Below are 17,939 nucleotides of genomic sequence, written 5' to 3' on the forward strand. Positions count from 1 at the left end.
GTCGTGGGGGTGGATAGGAAACGGAGGCACACGAAGAGACGGACAACGGGAACAGAAGGAGAGAGGAATGTGGGACACAAGGACAGAGGGCGGCCAGGGACAGAGAGAGAACAGAGGGACACGGGGATACACACAGAGGGACACGGGGACAGAGGGACGCGGGGACACAGGCACAGGGACACGGGGACAGAGGGACACGGGGACAGAGGGACACGGGGACAGAGGGACACGGGGACACACACACAGGGACACGGGGACAGAGGGACACGGGGACACAGACACACACAGGGACACGGGGACACACACACAGGGACACGGGGACAGAGGGACACGGACACACAGAGGGACACGGGGACACAGACACACACAGGGACACGGGGACACACACAGAGGGACACGGGGACAGAGGGACGCGGGGACACAGACACACACACAGGGACACGGGGACAGAGGGACACGGGGACACACGCACAGGGACACGGGGACACACGCACAGGGACACGGGGACACACGCACAGGGACACGGGGACACACACACACACACGGGGACACGGGGACAGAAAGACACAAGGAACAGAGAGACACCAGGGACAAGAGGGACACGGGGGCCAAGACAGTGAGACACAGGGGCAGTGAGACGGGTGAACAGTGACACAGGATCAGGTAAACACGGAGACAGAGATACGGACACACCCAGACACACACACACCCAGACAGACAGATAGACACACACAGACAGAGCCCCCGTATAGCCTTAACAGACTGTAGGGGCAAGTGCTGTTAGCGAGCACCTATGAAGGCCGAAACGGTACACGAAGGAGTAGGTGGCCAGCACCACGCCCGACCGCCTTTGTCTCCCTGGTGGCAATGTTTACACACCGCACCAGGTACCCATTTGAGGCTGAGTCGACCTAGGGGAGGCCCAGGATCGGTTCAGATAATCGTCACTGGTGTTGGCCGTGAGCGGGAATCGAACTCGGATCGCCGGGTTCGTAGCGTAGCGCTAACCGCTACACTACCGCTCCCCATCCAGATACACACACACCCACACACACAGACAGACACCCACAGACAGACACACACCCCCAGACACACACACAGACAGACGCACACAGACAGACACACACACCCAGACACACACCCAGACACACACTCAGACACACAGACAGACGCACACAGACAGACACACACAGAAAGACACACACAGACACACACACCCACACAGACACACACACCCATACACACAGACACACACACACCCAGACACACAGACATACACACAGACAGACATACACACACCCAGACACACACACCCAGATACACACACACACCCAGATACACACACACCCAGACACACACACAGACAGATACACACCCAGACACACAGACAGACACACAGACAGACACACACACACCCAGACACACAGACAGACATACACACATCCAAACACACACACAGACAGACACACACACACACCCAGACAGACACACACACCCCCAGACAGACACACACACCCAGACACACACACACCCAGATACACACACACAGACAGACACACACACCCAGACACACAGGCAGACACACACACACCCAGACAGACATACACACACCCACACACACACCCAGACACAGACCCACACACACACCCAGACACACACACAGACAGACACACACACACCCAGACACAGACACACAGACAGACACACACACACCCAGACAGACACGCTGATCGTTGAGCACAGTGACTGTGCATACCATTGCCCCGAGCGTCTGTGGTGAATGAGTGGGGCGGTCAGCAAGACCCTCGACAGTCTTCTGTAGTTTTGACTTTTTGGGCCCCCATCTGAGCGTGCATGGCCATTAAACCGACGTTTCGCCAGTAAGGAGAAAACAGGAGGATTTTTCCACAAATATGGCTGTTGCCTGATGAAGCTGGTTGTAATTACTGCCGAAACGTCGTACTCAGATTGTAAATGTTGTGGCTTTGCTCTCCAACACATCGGTGTGCTGTACTAGTAACGAATTGGCATGTTCTGTTTACGTGACAAACCTTACTCATTGCCTGTGTCGGGTTTAATGACATTTAAATATTTACGCGATCTAACTAAAATTAATCTGTGTTATGGATTTCCGGGCTAACCCACGTGCTGCTCTGTTAATGCGTTCGTGGTTTGTCTTAAGAGTGCGTGCGCGTGTCTGTGTGGGTTAAGCCCAAAGTCCCCGCGTGGAAATTTCACGTGTGTTTGTGATGACCCCCCCTCCTGTGTTTTTTCGTAATGTACACGTCCTGTACACATAGCAACAGAAACTAGTGTTATAAAAGGCGACGTTTCGCACAATGGCCTTTAATTGTTGTCTCACTCTGTGTCGCGTAGCAGTTAGCGTGCTGCGCTACAAACCCGGCGACCCGAGTTCGATTCCCGCTCACAGCAGCCAACATCAGTGACAATTATCTGAGCAGGTTTTGGGCTTCCCCTAGGTCGACTCGGCCTCAAATGAGTACCTGGTGCGGAGACAAAGGCGGCCCGGGCATGGTACTGACCACCCACCCCCTCGTTTGCCGTGCCAGCCTTCATAGGTGCCAGCACTTGCCTCAACAGTCTATGAAGGCTACAAGGGGGAATCTTTGTTTTTTGTTTTGGTTAAACCCAAAGTCACCGCGTGTAAAATGAACGTGTGTTTGTGATGAGCCCTCCCCCTCTGTTGGTCGTGATGAACACATACTGTACAAATAGCAACAAACTGGTAACACTACAAGGACATCAAAGGCGACGTTTTGGGTAAATTCCCCTCTTCGTGTCTCCGTGTCCTACGTTGTGTTCGAAGGGCCACGGGCACTAAACGTCGTCACTTATTCGATAGATAAAATGTGTGTTTGCCATTTTATGCCAGTGCTATCGAGGGACGTTTTTTACGGCAGTGCTATTGAGGAACCTGTTGGGACAATGTCAACTTCAAAAACGGCAGGTTGTGCCGAATATCCCCCGAGTTGGCCAGGTTATGAGCAGCTCATCCGGAATGTGCCCAGTTCCCGGAAGCTCAGCAGGTTCCGTGCCTGGATAGTTCTTGGATGGCGACCACCTCGCATCCAGCAGTCTCCCAATGCACCCTGGACAAGCAGCGTGTATGTCCACAAACACGGAGGAGAATTGGCCTTCAGCGGATCATTTGGGCGAGCGGGGTTATCGGTATTGTGGCGAGCCCCACGCTCGGCTGTCTTTGTCTCCCCCAGTGATGATTTTTTTAAAGACACGACTTGGTACTTATTTAAGTCTCAGCTGACCTAGGGAAGGGCTAAGATCGGCGAGGACATTTACTAATAATTAGACATAACCGCACACACCGATATAAAACAAGACACTAACACACACAGGTTATACATTAACACACATAAAAGTAGACCTCTACACGCAATTACATATTTACACAGAGTTAGACCAGAAGGACTGATACACGCGTAACAATCACACATGTACAAAACAAATCGCAGATATCCAGTACACAACCAGACACATGCAGAATACAAAAGCACAGGGACTGACTCACACGGATATGGATACGCACATGCACTCACAGATTCCATAAACACCCACACACTGCAAAACAGATCACGCCCAGGTTAGAAAGAGGTCTCTGGGTGAGTGTGTGGGAGGGAGTTTCGAACGGGACCCGTCCTGTAGACCAGACGATTGTAATGATGCCTCAAAGTGCACCTAGAATGGCACAAGCGCCATGGTGAACTGCAGTTGTTGTTGTAGGGAGCGGTGGTGCAGTGGTTAGCGCACTGCGCTACGAACCTGGTGACCCAATTTCGATTCCCGCTCATGGCCAAGAACAGTGGCGAATATCTGAACCCGGTCCTGGGCCTCGCCTAGGTCGGCTCAGCCTCAAATGAGAACCTGGTTCAATATATAAAATTGCCACTAGGTAGGCAAAGGCGTCGGGCGTGGTGCTTGTCACCCACCTCCTGCTCGCAAACAGGACTTGCCCAGACAGTCCGCTCAAGGCTTTACGGGGGTGCCTTTGTTTTTGGTAGGGAGTTTTGGGGGCATCTTGGTGATTTCTCAATTCACAGCGAGGCTCACGTCGGTGTTTTGCAGTGCCCCCAGTCCCAGAGAGAGAGGGAGAGATCGTAGTGGGCAAGGCGGATTCCAGAAACTGTTAAGAGTCGCTGTTGTTGTTGTGGCTGTCAGCCAGCCACTCCCTTCCTGACTGACCCCAGTTGCCCCTGTAGTGAACACAGATATCTGTGATGCCGTTTCACTGCCTCCGTTTCTTGCCCCATCTCTGCATCTCTTTTATCGTCTCTCGGTCTCCACTCCAGAGGGAATTTTGTCCAGAAATAAATAAACGCACGAAGCTTTGTTTTTTAAGTTGCGCAGGTTTTCGTTCAGAGGCGCAGGAAACCACCCAGGAGTTGGAAGGCAGCCAGAACTGTTGGCGAAAATAATTATCCATGCTCTGTGGCCCTCATTTGAGATATTTGGCCAACTCCGATAACGAGTGTTGATATCTGTGGGAGGAAACCGGAGTTCAAACCCATGCGTGCCTGGGGGGGGGGACAACACAGATTAATCTTCTTGCTGTCGGCCATGCCCTGGCAAGCCAGGGCATTGCGACCTCGATCGATGGCCACGGGAAGGAGGTTTCGCAACATTTGTGTGATCCACGAAAAGACAGAAAAGCCGGAGGGGGTAGGTGCAGCGGGCAAAAGAAAACTATAAGAGAAAGATGTGAGAGTCGGTGAATCGGGAATGCCGGCCGAAGAAAAAAAGAGACCCAATGTGGAAATTAATTTGGCACCCGATCGTTGCCTATTAAGCTGATGGGATAGATGATGAATGGGCGTTATTAAAGCTGGAAAGTGTCCGAGCATCAAGACTATTTCTCGGAAGGGTTGCTGCGACGTTGCGATGTTTGGCCATCAAATTAATCAATGAGAGTTTGGCTTCACGTGGCAGGAAACTGGAATAAGCCGGAGAATACCCACCACGTGTACAAAGGGAACGCTGAATGTTCCATACAGATGGATTCAGTAGTCCACCGCCACACAGCCATCTGCTGGCCACCTCACAGCCTTGTTGTGAATGTGATTGTCTCAGTGTCAGCACCAACACGATTCAGCCATCAACTTACGGCGCACCCAATCGATTCGCTGAAGAACCCAGACATACATTTATCAAATTTGCTGCCGTTACAAAAACTGCTTCTCTCCACGACGCGCCGTACGAAGGGAGTCGGTGCCCCCAGCGCCGGCGGCCCCAGCATCAGTGTCCCTGCGTCGGCGTCTCGGGGATGTCTGCAGCGGCTACGAGAACCGACATCGTGGCCGTGATGTCGCTGGATATTTGGGGCTGGGATAAATATAACCGGGTTAACCGTGCAGCCTCCGCATAACCCGCCTCCCCTCCCCGCAGCGCGCACTGGATGCAGACGCGCGCCTGGACGAGGCGCGCCGGGTGTGGCCGGCCCAACCGGATTCCAGCCACCCCCGGGATACAAGCACGGGCTCTCGCAGGTAGGTGGGTAGGTGTGTTGCAGCGTGGCTATGAATAGGTGGGTGCGCGGATCTCGGTGTGAATGTTTGCTGTGGTAGGTAAGTGCGTGTGTGTGAGCAGGTAGGGCTGTTGGTCCGAGTGTGATAGGTGTGTGGTAAGGCATGCGGTCTAAGTGTGAGTGAGTGTGTGGTAGGTGTGCGGTAGTGTCGACGGATATTTGGGGAGCGGTGGCACAGTGTTTAGATCGCTGCGCTACGAACACGGCGATCTGAGTTTGCAACATCGGTGACGAATGTCTGAACTGGTACTGGGCCTCCACTAGGTCGACTCAGCCTTAAATGAGTAGCTGGTGCGGTGTGTAAACGATTGGCACTGGGGAGACAAAGGCGACTGAGCGTGGTGCTCGCTACCCACTCCCTCCAGTGCTGTGCTCGCTAACAGCACTTGCCCCCAGAGTGTGTGAAAGGCTATACAGGAGATCTGTGTCTTGTGTAAGTGTGTGCGTGTGAGCACTTAGTGGTGCCGTGCTGCGCGTGACGTGCGAGTGGTGTTGACTGTGGCGCCGAGTGTTGGCAGGGCCGTGAGCGTCTCCGGGTGCGCAATGCTTTATAGATTTGGGCCAGTTGCCATCTCCTCACTGTATTTATATCAACGCAGAATCTGTACCCGTTCGCCCGTTCACCTTCGACCCCCCAACTGATTCCAATCCCCCGGGCCACAGGAGCCGCCTGAGCACCATGCGCCGCCGACTCCGGGAGAAAATGGGCTTCCGCTCGGCGCAGTCGGCGCCCCAGGGGGTTCTGTTCGACTCCCCGTACGCGTCCGACACCGAGATGGGCCCCGGCGAGGACGGACCCCCTTCCCGTCCTCCTCCGTCCCCCCCGCTGCTCCTCGCAAAGTCGGCCGACTCCGCTGCCGCGGCCGGCGCCGCCGCCCTGGCCGGCGCCCTTCCCGCGCCTCTCTCCAGGGTGTCGCGCAGCACGCCCGACCTCCTGCGCACGGAGCAGGACGAAGAGCCCGGGCGAACGGTACGGCGCGGCGCCGATCGATAGAGTAGCGGCGGGGCGGATGATGGTGGCGACGGTGACGGTGATTTGCGTTCGATAGGGCCGCCCTCATCACCCTCCGGGATGTCACAGAGTGCTTCGCCTTACTTCGTCGCATCCCATCTCAAACACATTTCAGAGGCCACCTCCTCCCCCCCTCACAGTGGCAGCTGTCCCTGTGCGGCATAAGATGACTGGGCCACCTGGCCTGCCAGCAGGGATCCGTCTGCCGGAAGGGTGCGATGATTGCTTCTGTGTAGTATAGCTAAGGGGACCCCCAGTGGCAGCTGTCCCTGTGCGGCACAAGGTGACTCGGCACCTGGGCTGCAAGCTGGCGTTCGTCTGCCAGTAGGGTGTGCGATGATTGATGCTGCGTGTGATCCCGATGGAGTGATTTGTAACAGTGATCAATACCGAGAGGCGACGCTGCCTCATTTCTCCCTCTCTATAAAACATGCACTCGGTGTATTTGTTCTACAATCGTTGAAAAACCCTTGACGACGTTAGCTTGCAACGATGGAGCTATACATTTGTGGCACTGTAAACTAAAAAAAAAATCACTTGCCGAACACGTGATTGTGCACACGAGTCCACTGAATAATTTTGCTAAACATCCCAATATAAACGGGACTACAAAGGTCGGGAAATTTCTGGCGCCGGTTCCAGATGCCTTCACGAGCGCTTTCTTGTCTGTTGGTTCCCCTGCGTCTCCGTGCGAAAGTCTGCATGCATTACAAATTCTAATTGTGCGTTTTTATAGGCTATTTGTATGAATGACGATGTTACAGTGTATGTAAATTTAAACAGTATTATTCTTACGTGTGACTGTCATTATATAATAGCCAGGTGGTTATGTCTGTGGCAGGGTTTAATGCGGTGGAGTAGTGGTGCAATGGTTAGCTCGCTGCACGACAATCCAGTGGCCAGTGTCTGATTTACACTCACGACCAGCATTAGTGGATAGTGATAACTGAACCGGTCCTGGCCTTTCCCAAGGTCGACTCAGCCTTAAATGAGTACCTCGTGTGGTGTGTAAACATCAGCGCCGGGGATAGAGACGAAGCTGGCCGGACACAACTCTAACGACACCGCCATTTCACGAGCCATTCCAACCTTCATAAAGCGCTCGCTAACAGCACTCGCCCCAGTAAGCCTTGAGGCTATAAGGGGAGACCTTTATCTCTTTGAGGGTTTAACGCACGCGTGGCTACGCGTGGTTGCTGCTGATGGTGCAGGAGACGCTCGGCACTTCACAGGGCGAGCAGCTGGACAACGACAAGCTGTCTGAAGTCAAAGGTCACCTCGAGATTGCTCTCCTGGAGAAATACTACCTTCGTGAGTCTCGGCACCGTCCACGCGATGCACACGGGCGCCTGGGTGCAGCGTGGGGTGGTTGCGTGGCATGTGCCGTGCCCGGGCGTCTGCCACGCGTTCGCTGGTGCGTGACGACGACGACTCGGATCGACGCACCAGCGGACGTGCGCGTGGACTCGTGAGCTGCGGCCGCTCGGTCGTGTGCGCTCACGAGACCGGGGAGTGGTGGCGCAGCGGTTAGCGTGCTGCGCTACGAACCTGGCGACCCGAGTTTCCGGTTCTCGTTCACGGCCATCGTCGGTGACGAATATTGGAACAGGTCCTAGGCCTCCCCTAGGTCGACTCGGCTTTATATGAGCACCTGGTGCGGTGTATAACCATCATCACTGCGTATGTGCATGCATGCGTACGTGCGTTTGATGCAGTTGTATAATTGCGACACTGTAAATGTACAAAGCCAGTTTGCTGAAAACCGGCACGATTGTTCCGCACGAATCCACTTAATAATTTGTGTAAGAGACGCAAGAAGAAGAAGAATTTGCGGCAACGTTCAACACTCATTCATTCTCACTTTCGTTCAGTGCGGTTGGCTACGTACGGTGCGAAAGAAGTTCATCACACATACACACATACAAATGGAGTCGGCCAAACATCTCAAACATATCCGGCCGCAGAGCTCGGGCGACGGTTGGCAGCGCCCGCTCGTGTCTCCCGCGCAGAGGAGGAGCTGCAGCGTCTGCGTGGTGACTCGGGGCTGGAGGCGAAGCTGGAGAAGGAGAAGGAGCGGCGCCGCAAGGCCGAGTTCGAGCTCCAGAGGCTGCGCGACGAGAACGCGGCCGCCGCCACCACCGCCACCACGGTGGGGTGAGAGGCCCCACTCACACCAGGAACCCCTACACGCGGGTAGGGTGGGTGAGAGACCCCTCTCACACCGGGGACCCCTAAACGGGGGTAGGGGAGGGTTAGAGACCCCACTCACACCGGGGACCCCTCCATGGGAAGCCTACGTGGGTTCCCCTACATACGGACCCCTACAGTGGATTCCTGTATGAGACCCCTCAGCAGGACTCTTCCACAGAGCCCCTTTTAAGGGGGGACCTCTACACGAGATCCCTGCTGGGGACCCCTGTACGAAAGCCCGTCAGGGCATACCGCGTGTGTCTCCGTCTATCTCTGTGTGACTCCGTGTGTCTCCGTGTGTCTCCGTGTGACTCCGTGTGTCTCCTTCTATCTCTGTGTGTCTCCGTGTGTCTCCATGTGTCTCCGTGTGACTCCGTGTGTCTCCGTCTATCTCTGTGTGACTCCGTGTGTCTCTGTCTATCTCTGTGTGACTCCGTGTGTCTCCGTGTGTCTCCGTCTATCTCTGTGTGACTCCGTGTGTCTCCGTCTATCTCTGTGTGACTCCGTCTGTCTTCGTGTGACTCCGTGTGTCTCCGTCTGTCTCCGTGTGACTCCGTGTGTCTCCGTCTATCTCTGTGTGACTCCGTGTGTCTCCGTGTGACTCCGTGTGTCTCCGTCTATCTCTGTGTGTCTCCGTGTGACTCCGTGTGTCTCCGTGTGACTCCGTGTGACTCCGTGTGTCTCCGTGTGTCTCCGTGTGACTCCGTGTGTCTCCGTCTATCTCTGTGTGACTCCGTGTGTCTCCGTCTATCTCTGTGTGACTCCGTGTGTCTCCGTGTGTCTCCGTCTATCTCTGTGTGACTCCGTGTGTCTCCGTCTATCTCTGTGTGACTCCGTCTGTCTCCGTGTGACTCCGTGTGTCTTCGTCTGTCTCCGTGTGACTCCGTGTGTCTCCGTCTATCTCTGTGTGACTCTGTGTGTCTCCGTGTGACTCCGTGTCTCCGTCTATCTCTGTGTGACTCCGTGTGTCTCCGTGTGACTCCGTGTGTCTCCGTCTATCTCTGTGTGACTCCGTGTGTCTCCGTGTGACTCCGTGTGTCTCCGTCTATCTCTGTGTGACTCCGTGTGTCTCCGTGTGACTCCGTGTGACTCCGTGTGTCTCCGTCTAGCTCCGTGTGACTGCGTGTGTCTCCGTGTGCCTCCGCGTGTCTTCCACTTGTCTCCGCGTGTCTCCGCTTGACTCCGTGTGTCTCCATGTGTCTCTGTGTCCACGCTTCAGGGCTTCAGTCGCAGACAGCGCAATACCGGCGCCTCCACTGGCAGAGGACTCCAGAGACTCAGGTGAAGCCTCAGCCGCTGCTCACCACCTCACCGCTGCTCACCACCTCACCGCTGCTCACCACCTCACCGCTGCTCACCACCTCACCGCTGCTCACCACCTCAGCCGCTGCTCACCACCTCACCGCTGCTCACCACCTCACCGCTGCTCACCACCTCACCGCTGCTCACCACCTCACCACCTCACCGCTGCTCACCACCTCACCGCTGCTCACCACCTCACCGCTGCTCACCACCTCACCGCTGCTCGGTACCAGACCGCTGCTCTCCACGCCACACCACACCATGCCTCACCACACTGCTCAAGACCCACACCATGCCTCACCACACCACCCCTCCCAACACTCCTCAACACCACGCCACTCCGTGGCCTCCTGCGGCGTGGCTTGGTCTGCGAGGTTTAACTTTCCCACGGTGTGATTGAGGTAAATGTGGCCCGGTGTTCCGGCTGCCTCTCTCTCTGCCCCCCCCCACTTCCCTTCACCCCCCCCCCGCCACCCCGTGCGTACGAGCAGCAAATTCGGCGTCTCCACCGCGGGGGTTGCTGGGCCCGGCTCGGCTGCGCTGGCGCCGTGCGCTGGCCGCCCTCTCTTCGGACCTGGGCGCCAACCCGGAACCCCCGCCCCCAGAGCCCGACGAGCCACTCAGCGGACGCAGGTCACCCGCGCTCTCCACCCCCCCGCCGTCACCCTGCCTGCCCCCCCCCCCCCTCGCTTCCTCGTTTCTTGCCGGGCCCGCGGTGCCTGCTTGGCTTCGGGTGTCTTGACGAGAATCGGGCGCTATCGCCGAGCAGCGCGGGAACACGGCGCGGTGGAGTGAGGCACGGACACATCCGTCGCCGTAGCCGCGCGCCACAGAGTGCCGCGTTAGTCAGACGCGCTCGAGTGATGTCACCGCACACTCGGTGACAACACTCGGCGCCTGCAATTGCCCGGCTCGCGCCACTGCTGGTGGAAGGCGCCTAAACCATAGTGAGCTCGAGAGAGGCCCTCGAGACGATATTTGCGGCCTACCCTTTCACGATGGCCAGATGTATCTTGGCAGAGGTGGGAGTACCCACACTATACCCCACCACGTGTGTATGCTCTTTCGCACCGGACGTAGCCAACTGTGCTAATCGCAGGTGCTGGACATGCCAAGTAACTTAACGTTCTGAACACATTCGTACTGCTGAGTGAACAGGGGTGGGAATGGCGGGGGCAAGGGGTAGAGGCGGGGAATTTCAGAAACTTGCCCAATTGTTTCCACTCCCGCTTGGGGATATCCGAAGAGGCGACCTCTGCGTTGCAAGTCCAGTGTGCTCACTGGGCCACCGCTGTGGCAGCGGCAGCAGTAGCAGCAGCATCATCCCGCTGCCACTGACTGACATTTTCTAAGTTTTTTTGCCCTCACTCTGGAAGCATCGTATTTTGCGTTAAATATAACCTCTGGACGCACAGCTCCCGGCGTGCAGCTACAAGATGGGCGCGGTTTATTTTATTGGTAGGGTACAGTGTCTTCCTTCTCGTGGGTGCGGTCGGGTAGGGGGGGGGGATCTCGTCACGTAGGGAAGGTCACCGGTGGTGGCAGTATAGGCGTGGTGAGGACGCGCGCTCTGACAGCCGTGTCACGCTGATGATAGCGTGACGAGGTGGCCGTGTGGCTCGGCGGTGCTGTCACGTCGGATCACCAGCCCTGCTGACATCCTGCCACTGAAGCCTCGGCGGTCACCAGTCATTAAAGCAGGTTTCTTTTTTTTTATTCCAGTGTAGTGAGTGAAACGATTGTCTCAGCTGTGTGACCAATACGATAATTATAATAGAGTAATAGTTATTGTCTAAATCTTGTCATCATCATCATGTATGTTGAACTTCTTCGCACCATACGTAGCCAACCGTGCTATAAGCCGTGGTCAATCCACTGCTGGATGAAGGCCTTCCCAAGCCACCGCTGCCACCTCTCACCAACCTGCCACCTCATTTTACACCCAGCACCTGGAGCTGTCATCGATAAGTGTATTAATTATCTGATTGAGCAAGGGTTGAATTTGTACGACCAATGAAGAGCAACTGTTAGTCACTTCCTGTGTTGGACACGTTTGTTTTATGATACAATTATTTAATTGGGTTTTCAAGTGCAGTGAATTGATTTCCCAGCCTCGTCGTCAATAAATGCAAATTATGTTATTTTAATAATAAAAATGTAATTAAAATATTAACACAGTCCATTATTACGAAATAAAAGTTACCGTTCAAATAATGATTGAAAATTAACTGGTTGGTGGTCCCTGCCATGTCACCAGAAATAGTACATTAATAATCACTGAACAGTGGAACGACGCGGACGTCCAGAATGGATACCTCTGGCTTTCACATTCTTCTTCCTCCATGACACCGGTCGTGTGACCATCAACCGCAGCAGAAAATCAACCGCAGGCCTATGCGCACATCTCTTCCATGAATGGGAGAATTAAATACAAGCCACAGCAATGTGATTGTGGCCATGCATCCCAATGTGGCCCGCACAGTTAACCCACTGTGGTCTGCCCCCCTTCAACAGAGGAGGAACTGCAAAACCACACTCTCTCTCTCCTGAAGGCTTCTCGTCGTGGCCAGTAGAGCTTACCATTGGCATTCAGCGCCTGAACATTTTGCTGCCATCGTGCGCAAGGATAGAATATTCACTTTAAGTTTGCTTTTCATTTTAACCAGCAGCGTCATTTCCAGCTCTGGAGGACCAAACCCTGAAGTTTCATTGCCGTACAACGAGCATCGCCATAGGAGGGCATGTGGGAAGATGTGGCCCCTCGTGCGGATGAAGGGGGCTCAGAAGTAGTTCTATGAAGCCTTTTTCCAGAGGCTGTTCTCTGACACGGGGTGCTTAATGAATGAGCTCTGAATGAAACACACCGTCAGCATCACAGCGTGAAATGGAATGGAATTCTGGGACAATGTGATGATAGGGTGATGTAATTGCAGAGTGTGCCCTCTGACCAAATCACCCGTGACGCGCCCCAGTCCTTTTGGACTTCAGAAGCTAAGCAAGGTTGAACCTGGATAGTGCTTGGATGGGCGACCACCATGGAGAAAACAGGTGCAGTAGGCATTGTGAGCAGCAGAGGGCAGCGCGGGCAAAATCGAATGTTCTGCTGTACTCCATCGACTTTCACGTACCTGCACTGACCAGCGCGGTGACGTATGGCCTAGCGGTGTGGATAGGCCCTCGTCCTGTAGTGGATTGACAAACGTGTACGTGTGCGTGTGTGGTGGTCCGGCGTGGGTGTGGTTGAGGTGTGCCATTGCTCGATGGTGACTCCGTTGTGTTTGACGCCCACAGGCTCACTGAGAACATGCGGAGAGTGCGTAAGTAGTTTGGCTCTCGGCACAAGTCGCATACACCAAAGACAAAGACCCCCCCGTGTAACCTGACATAGACTATTAGGGCAAATGCTGTTAGTGAGCACTTATGAAGGCCAGCACAGCACACGAGGGGGTGGGTGGCCAGCACCACGCCCGGCTGCCTTTGTCTCCCCAGTCGACCTAGGGGAAGTCCAGCACCGATTCAGATAATCGTCAGTGCTGTTGGCCGTGAGCGGGAATTCGGGTCACCGGGTTCATAGCGCAGCGCGCTAACCACTACACTACCGCTCCCCCCCCAGCGCCACTCGCGCGCACACAAACACACACACGCATCTTCACTGCTTTATGTTTCACAGACGCTGGTGTTTGCCTAGATGAGCGCGGCTCACTCATTGTACCTGTGCGTGCGTGTGTTTGTGTGTGCCAGGCCGAGGTTTTAAGCCGGTGTCTCTCTTCATGCGCAACCTCAAGGCACTCTCCGTGTGGCAGTCCGTTTACACGTCCGCCATCGCGTTTGTTGTGTGTACACGCACGCACACTCGCACACACACACAGACAAAGATCCCCCGTATAGCCCGTATAGACTGTTGGAGCAAGTGCACAAGGCCGTCACGGCACACGAGGGGGTGGGTGGCCAGCGCCACGGCTGGCTGACTGCCTTTGTCTCCCCTGTGCTCAAGTTTTATACTTGGCACCAAGTACTCAATTAAGGCTGAGTTGACCTAGGAGAGGCTAGGCCTGGTTCAGACATTTGTCACAGATGTTGGCCGTGAGCGAGGATTCATACTCGGGTTATCAGGTTCACTTACCGCTACATGAACACTTCCTGCACACAAAGAGAAAGATCCCCCATATAGCCTTAACATACTGTTGGGGCAAGTGCTGTTCGCGAGAACCTATGCAGACCGGCACGGCACACGAGGGGGTGGCTGGCCAGCGCCCGCCCTTTGTATCCCGAGTGGCGATTCTTTTTACACACTGCACCAGGTACTCATTTGAAGCTGAGCAGGTCTAGGGGATGACCAGGGCCGATAAAAAAAAAATCGTCACTGGTGTTGACCGTGAGTAGGAATCCAACTCGGGTCGTCGGGTTTGAAGCGCAGAGCGCTAACCGTTTCTGCACACATACGCGCACTCGCACACATAAGCAGAAACGCACAAATGCATTAACGTGCACTCATGCACACATGCACAACAACAACAGCTGCCATTCACCGCCAAGCGCTGCTGATACCACGACAGCGCTTGTACCAGGCTATGTGCACTTTGAGGCCACTTGAAGTCCTAACGGCTCGCTGATAGGTGGTCACGCTACAGGCCCAGGTGCCACGGGTTGACTGACTGAGATGACTGGCAGATGCACCACCTGTGCTCCCCACTGTTCCACCTCGTTGCGTTTTAGCCACCCTCCGTTGTCGCTGGAGGAAGACTGCCTCCAACTTCCCAGTAGCAGCAGCGTCCTGCACGAGCCTCCTACACAAACATGGACGTGCACCCCCCCACACATGTATATGCACAAATACATATCCCCCATATAGCCTTGATAGGCTGCTGGGGCACGCGATGCTATAATAAGCACTCATTGAGGTCGGCACGGCACACAAGTTGGGGGGGTGATGATAGATCCACACCAACGACGCCACCCAGGGCAGATGTTTACTCAAAGGTGACGGATACTTATTCTGATGTGACTCGGCAATGATGTTAGCCATGTGGCTGGGAATCAAACTCGGGTGGCCAGGTTTGTGGTTCGCCCGCTGTGTCACCAGTCGGGCTGACGAGGGGGTGGTGGTTTTGTGGCAGCTCTTTATCTTCCTTGGCCCATAAATGCACAGACACACACACACGCGCACACACACACACGCACACACAAAGATAAAGATCCCCCGTATAGCCTTAACAGACTGTAGGGTGAGTGCTGTTAGCGAGCACCTATGAAGGCCTGAACGGTACACGAGGGGGTGGGTGGCCAGCACCTAGCCCGACGGCCTTTGTCTCCCCAGTGGCAATGTTTTTATCCACCGCACCAGGTACTCATTTGAGGCAGAGTCGATCTAGGGGAGGCCCAGGACCGGTTCAGATAATCGTCACTGGTGTTGGCCGTGAGCGGGAATCGAACCCGGGTCGCCAGGTTCATAGCGCAGCGCCCTAACTGCGACACCACCACTCCCCACACACGCACGCACACAGACACGAGCACACACACACACGCACGTACACACACATACGCACACACACAGACACGCACACGCACACAGACGCATACACACGCACACACACGCATACACACGCACACACAGACACACACACACGGACACACACACAGACACGAGCACACACAGACACGCACACACAGACACGCACACACACACAGACACGAGCACACCCACACGCACACACAGACACGCACACACAGACACGAGCACACCCGCACGCACACACACGCGCACACACACACCCATGCACACACAGACACACACACAGACACGCACACACACACAGACACGAGCACACAGACACGCACACACACACAGACACGAGCACACACGCACACACAGACAGACACGCACACACAAACGCACACACGCACACACACGCACGCGCGTATACACACACGCACAGAGACACACACACAGACACGAGCACACATACGCACCCAGACACGAGCACACACACACACAGACACGAGCACGCACACGCACACACGCACGTACACACGCACACACGCACGTGCACACACACACACACAGACGAGCACACACACACACAGACACGCACGTGCACACACGCACACATAGACACGAGCACACACACACGGCAAACTCGGTTCACACGCCTATATTTAGGTTATTACTGCCATCTGATATCGTTTCCCATGATAAGTAAAGTGCAGTGTTCCTAGGTAACCACTTCTACATTCTCGGTCTCAACCGAAGGGTTGTTGTTGTCAGCTGTAACTTCCCACTGCAAAAGTGTCCTCCGATCTCTCCCCTTCCTTCCTCTTCCCCCAGCTGCTCTGTCCAGTAGCGACCTCTGACCTCTTGCGATGTCGTCTTACGGCCACCGTCTTTTCCGCTGTCTCCTCCCACTGCTTCTCTTCCCTTCTCATGGTCTGCGCTCCTCAGTTGATTTCGTGTCCCGTCAGCTGGTCCCTTGACGCATGCTGCCCATGTCCGCTCAATCTCTTTCGCTTTAACAGCAGCAGCAGCAGCACCGGTGACCCCCGTTCCTTCCCTCGTTTCTTCGTTCCTCTGTTCCTTCGCCTTTCTCTCTGACTTCTTCTTGACATTTGTGCTCTGAATAAAAGCAATATCGGGAAAATGAGAACAACAACACCCTAGTTACAGGTGAACGGTTCTCCCTGTCAGTGTCTGGAGTGTTGTGTGCGTGCCATCTGGCTCGTGTGGTCCATGTGTGTGTGGTATGTGCTAGGTAATATGTGCATGCCATATGGTGTATGTGTGTGGTGTATATGTAGTGGGGAGCGGTGGTGTAGCGGTTAGCGCGCTGTGCTACGAACCTGGTGACCAGAGTTTAATTCCCGCTCACGGCCAACACCAATGACGATTACCTGAATCCGTCCTGGGCCTCCCCTTGGTCGACTCAGCCTCAAATGAGTACCTGGGGCAGTGTGTAAACATCGCCACTGGGGAGACAAAGGCGGCCGGGTGTGGTGCTGGTCACCCACCCGCTCGTGTGCTGTGTTGGCCTTCATAGGTGCTCGCTAACAGCACTTGCCCCTACAGTATGTTAAGGCTACACGGGGGATCTTTGTCTTTGTGTGTACTGTGTGTGTGCCGTGTGTGTACTGTGTGTGCGTACTGTGTGCGTGCGCTGTGTGTGCGTGTACTGTGTGTGTGTGCACTGTGTGTGTGTACTGTGTGCGTGCGCTGTGTGTGTGTGTGTGCCGTGTGTGTGTACTGTGTGTATTGTGTGTGTGTACTGTGTGTGTGTGCACTGTGTGTGTGTACTGTGTCGTGTGCCGCGTGCAGGTATACATGTATGCTGTGTGTGTGTATACTGTGTGTGTGCAGGTATACATGTATGCTGTGTGTGCGCTGTGTGTGTGTGCAGGTATACATGTATGCTGTGTGTGTGCAGGTATACATGTATGCTGTGTGTATGCTGTGTGAATCCTGTGTGTGTGCAGGTATACATGTATGCTGTCTGTGTGTATGCTGTGTGTGTGCAGGTATACATGTATTTTGTGTGTGTGTATGCTGTGTATATGCAGGTATACATGTATGTTGTGTGTGTATGCTGTGTGTATGCTGTGTGTGTGTGCAGGTATACATGTATGCTGTGTGTGTGCAGGTATACATGTATGCTGTGTGTGTGTGTATGTTGTGTGTATGCTGTGTGTGTGTGCAGGTATACATGTATGCTGTGTGTGTAGGTATACATGTATGCTGTGTGTGTATGCTGTGTGTGTGTGCAGGTATACATGTATGCTGTGTGTGTGTATGCTGTGTGTGTACAGGTATACATGTATGCTGTGTGTGTGTACAGGTATACATGCATGCTGTGTGTATGTGTACAGGTATACATGTATGCTGTGTGTATG

The 17,939-nt window shown here is 54.7% G+C and overlaps 1 protein-coding gene across 1 annotated transcript in view; it reads left to right on the forward strand.

Annotated features, from left to right (window-relative positions):
* GRAMD4 (GRAM domain containing 4) overlaps window positions 1-17,939 on the forward strand; it is a 31,796-nt gene that overhangs the window by 397 nt on the left and 13,460 nt on the right. The window contains exons 2-10 of the mRNA XM_076072118.1: window positions 5,419-5,519; window positions 6,221-6,527; window positions 7,781-7,880; window positions 8,579-8,723; window positions 9,979-10,040; window positions 10,553-10,694; window positions 13,353-13,378; window positions 13,803-13,894; window positions 16,387-16,485. Of these exons, the coding sequence (XP_075928233.1) occupies window positions 6,237-6,527; window positions 7,781-7,880; window positions 8,579-8,723; window positions 9,979-10,040; window positions 10,553-10,694; window positions 13,353-13,378; window positions 13,803-13,894; window positions 16,387-16,485 (957 nt within the window). The 5' untranslated portion in view covers window positions 5,419-5,519; window positions 6,221-6,236. The remainder of the gene's footprint in view (window positions 1-5,418; window positions 5,520-6,220; window positions 6,528-7,780; window positions 7,881-8,578; window positions 8,724-9,978; window positions 10,041-10,552; window positions 10,695-13,352; window positions 13,379-13,802; window positions 13,895-16,386; window positions 16,486-17,939) is intronic.

The sequence above is a fragment of the Petromyzon marinus genome, chromosome 36, assembly GCF_048934315.1.
Source record: "Petromyzon marinus isolate PM22_M1 ecotype Great Lakes invasive population chromosome 36, UKy_Petmar_22M1.pri1.0, whole genome shotgun sequence".
Classification (NCBI taxonomy): domain Eukaryota; kingdom Metazoa; phylum Chordata; class Hyperoartia; order Petromyzontiformes; family Petromyzontidae; genus Petromyzon; species Petromyzon marinus.